At 37.3% G+C, this 10,312-nt stretch overlaps 1 protein-coding gene across 1 annotated transcript; it reads left to right on the plus strand.

Annotated features, from left to right (window-relative positions):
* The first annotated feature begins 8,506 nt into the window (after positions 1-8,506).
* Positions 8,507-9,427, plus strand: LOC122726138 (60S ribosomal protein L6-like). The gene has a single exon (XM_043963673.1). It carries the CDS (start codon positions 8,507-8,509, stop codon positions 9,362-9,364), a length of 858 nt encoding a protein of 285 aa, XP_043819608.1. The 3' UTR covers positions 9,365-9,427.
* Positions 9,428-10,312: the final 885 nt, after the last annotated feature.

Consider the following 10,312-nt stretch of genomic DNA (forward strand, 5'->3'; position numbering starts at 1 on the left):
GAAATAATGAAGAGTGAAGTGAGAGGAACTGAGAAAACATTGTATATAGTAACAACAATATTGTTTTAAGAATAAATGCTTGTTGACTGATTGATCCCACAGTGTCTTCTAGATTCCATTCTGTTATATCCTATAAGATATCAACTGCCTGTAGATTTCATTGCCTCCAATTTCTGTATAATCTGAAGCCCTTAGCTAGCATGTTCCCATGCTCTTTGAGCACACAGGGACCTTTACCCTTAAATCAGAAGAGAATCTGCCTGCTTCTGCTTCCTTCAAATTTTGGTTCTTAGATCTGTCATCTCCCAGGAAACAGAAACCCAGGCCAGGGTTGTTCTGGTGAATAGTTCATAAATGGCTCTCATAAAAAAATATGCATGATAGTTTTTAAGTTAAATCAGGATTATTAACATATTTTCCATTATTTTCTTAAGTCTATACAATCAATAGATCAATATATCAAATCCTGATTTGTAGCATTTGACATTTTTGAAATATAAATTCTTACAGTGAAAATCTAACAATCAATCAAACATCATTTATTAAGCACCTCTGTGCCAGGTACTGTACTGAAGTACTAGGGATACAAAAGGGGCAAATATTTCTCAAGAAGCTTACAATCTAATAGCTCGAAAATGGCTCCCAATAACCTGTTAAATTGGCTCTGGCACAACATTGCCCCAGTTGCAAGCACAATGTCTTATTAAATGACAACTTTATTGGAATCCAAAACTCAGTTTCCTGGATCTGATCTATTTGGGGCATGCTATCTCCTCTGGCCATGTGCTTCTGCTATAAGATTGCATTGTCAAGGCTAGAGTTCATAGAATGAGAAATACTCTCTATTCAATTGAGAAGAAGCCACTCTCATTGCTTCCTCCTCGGTTTAGATTCTCCATATTGATTTCCAAGGGCAGTCCCATAGATTCATTTAAGGGAATAGTCCAGGAGGAATAGGATAGTGACCTGGTTACTCAACTATTTTAGGAATTAAGCCAAAACTTGAACAATATATATATTTGACTTTCTTCCTTGGGATTACTGTAGATGTTACCAAAAATTGTCTTGAAGAAAGAGTCATATTGTAGGACAAAGGGCACCATGTAAGTTTTGAAATTTCTCTCTCCAACTAGAAACTGTTGGATATAAAACCAGCTGTTAAATTAAATACAATTGTTTCTGATAATTACCTCTTGTCACAAAAACATATGACTTTTTTTACTCACCACTGGAGGTAAAGATTAAATAGTGGCTTCCTATGGTATGGATAAAAATTTAGAAATTTTGACAAATTGTCTTCATCTAAGCATAGCAACCATCACTTCTCCACCCTGTCCCCAGCAACGTCCTTATATTATCAGTAGTTACACATTACACACAAAAAGTCCAAATGAATATAAATTGTGGGAAATATAAATTTCAGTTATTTTGCTCCACACTTTTTTTCCAATCAACTGTCACACAATTTTGAAATGGTAAAAGATTGAATATAAAGCTAGTGAGTTTCTGATAAATTGGAAATACTCCATTTTCCATGTTTATTTGGTAATATCAGGGAAAGGGTCTTAAACTTTCCTTAAAGCTGAACCTCTGTGCTGCAAGTTAACAGGCTAACTATTTTCTAAGACCAAGGGACCTGTGTTTTAATCCTGGCTCAATTAGTTAATATTTGCTTGATTTTTGAATAAGTTACTGTTCTTTCACCGCTCCCCCTAGTGCCTTCTCAGAGATTAATCCCATTTACACTATATATGTCTGACATGTACATAGCTATTTGAATGCTGTCTCCTCAGTTTAAAAATATAAGTTCCTTTAGAAAACTCTGGTTTTTTTTCCCTTTCTTTGTATCCTCAATGATTAGTACAATGATTGACATGTCGTTGTTCAATCATTTCAGTCATCACTCACTCTTTGTGACCCCATGGACCATTTCCTTCTCCATTGGCAAATAGTAGTTAAATGACTTAGTCAAGGTCATACAGTTAGGAAATTTCTGAAGCTGTATTCGAACTCAGCTCTTCCTGACTCCAATCCAAGAACTCTATCTATTGTGCCACTTAGTTGCCCACCTGGTACATAGTAAATTCTTTATAAATGATTATTAACAGATTGATTTCTCTAGACCTCAGTTACCTCACCAATATAATTAAATGGAATGGACTAGATGACCTCCACATCTTTTCTGGCTAAATCAATGATGCTATGGACAAGACTATCTCTTTGTCTTCATCTATATTTTATCTTTATGACAATGAAGTTGCCTGTTGTAAAGTAAAATGCTTACTCAACTGACTGGTTTATGTTTATGTTGCTTGAACAACTCCAAATTACCTATTTACCTGATATCTTTTTTCATTGAATTGAGATTTAAAGTTGGCATTCTGTAGATGTAGCCTAAGTTTAAAAATGAACAAATAAATATATTTCTCTTTTAAGCGTTTACTTTCTCCAACAGACAATAATGGCAGACAACTTCTTACATAATAGTTTCCAAATACAGGACATCATTTACTTGCTTTCAATGATAATGATAAATTACATAGTTTTATTTTTTCTATGAATAAGAATCAATTACTAAGCATTAAATTTTATGAATACCATATCTAGCAAATAAAATTTTACTAAGTTACCTAAGGAATAGAATTACAGAGACCAGAAAAAAAAAAAAACTTCCCTCTTTCATCTTGTGTGAATAGAGAGAACCCTATTATTCATAGTGTTTTGCCCTATATACTTTGTGCCATGAAACAAATTGCTAAAATTTTGAAGAAAGCCAATATGCAATTTTCTTTTCATTTTCTAATGCTTGTTTGAGGAACTGATTAAAGAGAATAGAAGGTTCTTGGTCTGAGACCATATGCCATGTGAGAAAAGGTTGGGGTTACTGAAGAAATCAGCTATGAATAATCAGTGATTATTGCACTTGAAATAATCACTGATTATTCAAATTTTAAAAAGAAGTTTCTACCTGTGATTAAACAGATGGTTAAAAACAACATTGGTCTTGGATGGGCGTTGAATTTTTCCATCCAGAAAGAGTGCTCAGGTGTCAATTTTGAGGAAAATTCTTGTTGTCTGCAATGTCATCAGAGGGGTCCAATACTGGGATATTGGTTGCCCTAAGAATGTGAGGAAAACTTGGAACTCAGCTTTAAATAAGATCACAACTTCTAATTATAAATAATAGATGCAGCAGCCTACTTAATCATCTAATTTAATTAGATTCTCTGCAGCTATGTCTTTGATATGAACCAAGTTCAGTATATCACAAATGCTCAATGTGTTTTAAGCAAGTGAATGTGTGTGTGTGTGTTAAGTTAACATAACTTACACAAAAATGAATACACTTATAGGAGGAAAAGAAGACCAAGTAGACAAAATCTTTTCATCTTTCCCCTCCTTTCCACTTTCCTAGCTTTTGCCTTTGTTGAGTTCCTCATTATCTCATTTTAACACCATTATAGTAGCCTCCTAATCACTTACTTTGATTCCAGTGTCTCCCCTTTCCAACCCATTCTCCATACTAATGTAAAATTTGTTTGCAAAGTACATATTTTATCATGTCCTTTCCCTAATCAATAATCTTCCATAGCTCCCTGTTGTCCCTAGGATAAGACACAAAATTCTCAGCCTAGTTTTTAAAACTCTCCATAGCCTGGTTTCATCTACCACTCCCCCTCCTAATTTTTTTCATACTATTCCCATTTATACACTCTTTATTACTGGCAAACAATCTACACATTTGGCTATGGTGGGTAAAGTGGTATGTGACCCACCCATCTTCCTTCTATTCAGTTGGTTTATTACATATACCTAGGGGTCAAGCTTTGGCACTCCATGGAGTTTTACCTTTCATTTAAAACCCATTGATCTAAATTACTCCTATGGTCCTTCCTAATTCTAAAATATTGCTATTCTATGTTAATATGACATAGAATGATAACAGAATACTGTTAAATACATCTGCAGATGAACACTTAATGGTCTCTAGGGAAGGAGATTCCAATGGACTCTATCAATAGCCTAATCCAATATTGCAATTCTTTGACAAGTAAGGAATACCCCCCCACACACACACACACAATCTCATCTACATACTAAATAAATGACAAGGTCTCAAATGTACTCTCACACTGAGCTTAACAACAAAAATCAACATTAAAAGATAGCAATACTCTGTATTTTATAGTTTCCATTCAGTTTTAATCATTATAGCCAATTAAAATGTGTTAGAAATAAAGATTCAGTTCTGTCATCCAAATGCAGTCCTAAAAGTAAAATTTAGGATAGGATGAACAGAGGTAGCAGTATGCCAATATTATATACAGCTGCTATATTAGAAGTCAGCATTTAGAAGTAATATTAACGCATAAAATATTTGAGCATGCTGTAAAATAACACCGAGCATAATTACTCTCTCCGTAAACTTTCACACAGTATAATTACTGTAAGTCCTTGTTTATTACTATTATAAAAACCATTTCATTTACTAAAACTGTATCCACACTACATACATAAAGCCATTGGGAAAAGGGTCTGTTTTGAAGGAGTACAGATTCCATAAGGAATCCATTGTTTTTTTAGTCAGGTGTCCACAGATCAGTAATCATGTCCTGTCAAATAGCAATACATCTAAGATGTAACCATCATTTTACTTGAACTCTTGACTCAAGCCTTTCCCCAATGCATTACTATGGCCTATGAATCTGAGTGTTCTGTTTATCCAAATAGGACAGTGAGATATTATTCTGAGTTTATGGTATTTGGGCTACTTAGAGGCAGTCATGATGTTACTTATAGCCAACTCTGTCTCTGCTCATTCTCATTCCAAACAACAATCCAAATAATGGTGATGTCATCGGAAATGCAGTCCGCAAAGAATTCAATGCCTTCATAAATGGTTCTCTAAATTGCTGCAACCAAAGCAATTTATTAGTTAATCACCAAACTTCTGATGAAGAATCATCCTGAAGCCAGACTGTCCCATAGAGAACATGATACAATCTGGATTTAAAATGTTTCCATCTTGGGACAGCTAGATGGCACAGTGGATAGAGTACCGGCCCTGGATTCAGGAGTACCTGAGTTCAAATCTGACCTCAGACACTTAAAACTTAACAGCTGTGTGACCCTGGGCAAGTCACTTAACCCTAATTGCCTCACCAAAAAAAATTTAAAAATGTTTCCATCTTGTGAGGAACTACCTCTTTTATGTTCTAGTAAAGCTTGTCTTTTTGCTCTTCCCTGTATATGGAATTCTTTCCCCATCTAGAAATCTTTAAACCAGTTCTTCCCTCCTATTCAGCCTCTGCCTCATAGCAAATATAATTCCATTTGAAGTTCAGCCCAAGAACCACTTCATAGGTATGGTAAAAGAGTTAAAAAAGGAACTGATGAAATGGTTTAATCCACCATTTTACTTGTCACCACTTGCTGGAAACAATTTGAGAAATTAATAGCCTTTGGTAAGGTACCAGGGGACAAGTTAATTCCACAAAATCCCAAAGTGTTTTTGTAGAAATAATAAAATCCAGACAGGAAGAGTAGAAGGGGGAATTATACCCCATATACTCCAAAAATATATAATAATATTCAGTTAATAAACACATATAAAGCTCCTACTATGTGCCAGCCACTACACTAAGTGCTGGGAATACAAAGAAAGGCAAAGAACAGTTCCAGATCCTGAGGAGCTCACATTTATTGTTGTAGAAAAGAACTGGTAACAAAGTAATCATCCATTGATTGGTGAATGATTAAAGAATTTGTGATACATAAATGCAATGGAATATTACTGCATTGTAAAAAAATAGTAAGTGTGATAACTATAGAGATGAATTACTCCTATAATAAATAATGAGATATTAGTGCTCATTACTTTCCATTTTCCATAAAGAGCTCCTGTTACTTTTGAAACATCATCCCTCCCCACCTATCCCTGCCTCTCCCACTGCTTTTCAGGTTCTTTTTTTTGTTGTCTTCTCCATTTGATTGTCAGGTCCTTGAGGGCAGAGATTATCTTGTTTCTTTTTTCTTATTTGTATCCCTTGTCCTTAGCCCAGTGCCTGGCATATAGTAGACACTTTATCAAATGTTTATTGAATTATTAGATCATGATTGGGTTATACCAGTAAATTAGAAATGATGAGACTACCAAAGTTAATACACACATTTAGCAGTATGCCAATTAAATTTCCAAGGGGATACTATAGTCAGCAAGTTGGTCAACAAATGTTTATTAAACATTTACTCTGTGCCATACGCTGGGTTAAGAGTTAGCTAGACAAAATGATTACAAAATTCCTTTGGAAAAAAAAATGAAGGAACACCTGTTCCTAGAAGAAACAAAGGGAAACACTAAAATAATATGAAGGGGGTAGCAAGGGAGAGCCCGAAACTATTTTATAAAACAGTAATCACAAAACTATTTTGTTCTGGTTCAAAATGGATAGAAGATCAATGGACCAGGTTAGTCAAGAAGAATCAGAATTAATGGAATTCAAAAGCATAATATTTGATAAGCACCAAAACAAAAATTACCTAAAAAGGAACTCTGTATGGAGACGAATTTCTTACAGAAAATATATTCGATTAGATTTTAATTTAGTCATGTAGAAGTTAGATTTAGAACAACATATTATACAATATGCTATATAATACTATACTATATACTCTGTGATGAAATAATGGGATTTCGAAGATACTCAAAGACCTACCTGGAGATTAATCTAGACTGATTGAATCAAGTGAGAGAAATTGACAGCTGATTAGCCTACTTTGAGTTAATTGGATTGTAATCACACCTGACTATCCCTTAAGAAGGTATTGTTCTCAGAAGCTAGACTGTGAACTCAATTTGAGAACACCTTCAAAACCAATGGATTTGGATGACAACAACCAATCAGCTTGAAGCAGTGTGTAGGGACTGCCTCTGTTCCAGACCTATAATAAAGCTTCCACAATCAGCTTGCTGGAGAGTTCCTGATTAAAGCAGGCTCATGGAGGAGGACTTGAGGAAGAACCCAACCAGGCTGGAACTCTATGTGAAATAGGCCTTTTCTTAACTTTCTGAACTCCGTGTTAATACCTGTATGCTTGAATAAATGTTTAATGCCAAAAGACTTGTGCTAAAGCTTCTAATTTAAGGTGATCACACAATATAGATTTTAAATATCACAACTCATAGTATATACCAAAATAAATTAATGACCAGAATATTAAAAATCATATCACAAAAGTGGAAAAGAACCATATCAGTTTCTCAAAATGTTAAGGTGTTTAGGAATAAATTAATAAATAAATTCAAGGCATAGATGTGGCTCATAAGGAAGCAAGAATAGATACCTCTAAGGTTTCCTCTATCCTCCTTATCCTTGACTTTGATTCCTGCTGTGAAGGGAACAGAAGTCTGTGAACAGAGGCTGGTCACTCTGTACTTTTTCATAAAGTGGGGAAGAAGAGAAAGTACTAGACTTGAATTATGCCTTTCTGATCCTTTAAATATTGGTCTAAGAGAAGTAATTGTGGATTCAAGGTAAATTCTTGAATTGTATCCAAGACATGATGTCTTTCTCACCAAAAACCAATTCCACAATGGATAAACAATGCAAATTTTAAAGAAACCCATTTTTCCAAGTTAATAGCAAAACAACAATAAGAAATATCTACATCTATATTTATCTTTGTGCTTGTTCATGTTTGTGTATATCATTTGACAATAAATACTGAAGGAATTCTTCCATTGGGAATAAGGTATCTCAGTTTAACCAAGAGAAAGAGGGTATTAGATCTTGCTGCCCCCCCAAAAAATTTCTCAAAACTGGGAATAGAGACAGGATCCTATTTCTACTTTTGACTTTTTCCCAGGGTCCTTCTCTCTTTTCAGTAATCTGAAGAGAAATTGCAAGGATCATTTTCCTTCTCAAATCTGGAAGCCAGAATAACATAGGAACTCTATTCTGTCTTGCTCTCACCATCTCTGGCCTGCCACATAGTTAAGTTCTGAGCATTGAGTAATCAATCTCCACCAATGAGGAGAGAGTCCCATACAATCAGCCCTTTTAGCCAAGGTTTACATATACATTAGAAAAGATTTTTATGGGGGCCGCTCGGGAGGGAGGTGTCGCCGGGGCCGGGGCCCGGGGGGCCAAGACCCTCCGAGGGTCGCCGCCCCCAGGAAGGGGGAAAGGGGCTTTAAGGAGTGCGTCGGTCGCTGATCTGCACTAGGGGCGGGGGCAGGGAGGGTGGCGGCTTCCACCTTAGGAAGAGCCACGACCCCGAAACCCCCCATCCGTCTCGCCCTCCTTCTTTCCCCCGTGTCCAAGACACTCCTAAGCATTGCAGGGAGACCTGGGTTCCAATCCAGCCGCCGAAGTCCCGACGGCCCGTGTGACTCTCCCCGAGTCTGCAAAATGGGGGAGTGATAAAAGCACCGACTCCCCCCTTCCCCGGGACTGTCGCAAAGATAAAACCAGATAGTCGGGAAACGCTTTGCAGCCGCACTTAGATGGCGGACCAAAACCCCCCAAAGGAGCTAAAGGAAAAAAAGGTCAAAAAAGAAAAAAAGGAAAAGAAGCCCAAAAAGGAAGATGCTGCTGAGAAGGTGGTGAAAAAGCCTCGAAAGCATTGCAGCCGCAACCCGGTCCTGGCCAGAGGGATTGGCAGATACTCAAGGTCTGCCATGTATTCCAGGCGGGCCATGTACAAACGCAAGTACACTGCACCCAAAACCCGGATTGAAAGGAAAAAGAAAGAGAAGGTACCTGCTACCATCTCAAAGCCAGTTGGTGGGGATAAGAATGGAGGAAACCGAGTGGTGAAGATCCGCAAAATGCCTAGGTATTACCCTACCGAGGATGTGCCTAGAAAGCTGCTCAGTCATGGCAAAAAGCCCTTCAGCCAGCATGTGAGGAGACTCCGATCTAGCATCACCCCAGGCACAGTTCTGATCATGCTCACTGGCCGCCACAGGGGCAAGCGAGTGGTTTTCCTGAAGCAGCTGGCTAGTGGCTTACTACTGGTAACTGGACCTCTGACCATCAACCGTGTTCCTCTGCGAAGAACCCATCAGAAATTTGTCATTGCCACTTCTACCAAGGTTAACCTTTCAAGTGTGAAAATTCCAAATCATCTTACTGATGCTTACTTCAAGAAGAAGAGGCTCCGTAAACCTAGACACCAAGAAGGAGAGATTTTTGACACAGAAAAAGAGAAATATGAGGTTACAGAGCAGCGCAAGGCTGACCAGAAAGCAGTGGACTCTCAGATCCTGCCCCAAATCAAGAAGATTCCTCAGCTCCGTGGCTACCTGCGTTCTGTATTCTCTCTCTCCAATGGAGTCTATCCTCACAAACTGGTGTTTTAAATGCCTGGCAGAGAACTCTTATTAAAATATTTGAAATAACTAAAAAAAAAAAAAAAAAGAAAAGATTTTTATGACAAAATTAATGGAACTGGAATAAGAAAAGAAGAAGTCTAATGGGATAAAAATAGTTTTGGATCAAATACGTTGTTGTTATTTATCCATTGTTTTTGAAAAGGACCAGTGACATTATAGGATGATGTGTTGACTCATGTATGAATTGGATTTAAGTGAGGCAGAGTTGCACAAAGTCATCAGTCCTACTCTCTGTTCCAGAGTCACTGAAGTCCAGTGGCAAGAAAAAAAGTCAAGATGATTGGAAATGGTCCAGGATGAAGTGGATGACCTTGGCACATTCTATGTCTCACCAAGCTGTAAGTATTCCACAGTATAGGCTTTAGCTGTCTTCCTAGCCATTGGAACAAATTGTTCACATCCCCCCATTCCATCATATGAAGTCTTCACATACTTGAGGTAAACTTACTGATAAGTTTGAGACATGTCAGTTACCTTCAACCTGGTTTAGCCCATCTTCTGAGATAGTTTCTTCAGCAATGGTTTTGAGGCCTGTCAGTTACCTTAAACCTGGTTTAGCCTGTATGCTGAGATAGTTTTAGTGGCATGTGGCTGCTACATGTAGTACAGCTTCTTGGAGCCACAGATGAAAGTTGAGTGCCAGGCAGACACTGAAGGTGGTTGAGCAGCCCCGAAAAGGGCTCAGCATGCTCTCATATGAGAGGTGTTGATTCTCCTTGAACATCTTACATATCCCTTTGATTTGAATCAAATACATCTAATATGTGTCTGAAGACAAAGCCATCTAGGTAGAAAAAAGTCATTCACCCATGGAGAACAGTCAAAAGACATATATAAACTAATTCTGAAAAGAATTGGAAACTATGAGCAACCATATGAAAGAATGTGCCAAATCATTTGTAATAAGAGAAAAGC

This window comes from Dromiciops gliroides, chromosome 4 (genome assembly GCF_019393635.1).
Source record: "Dromiciops gliroides isolate mDroGli1 chromosome 4, mDroGli1.pri, whole genome shotgun sequence".
Classification (NCBI taxonomy): Eukaryota; Metazoa; Chordata; class Mammalia; order Microbiotheria; family Microbiotheriidae; genus Dromiciops; species Dromiciops gliroides.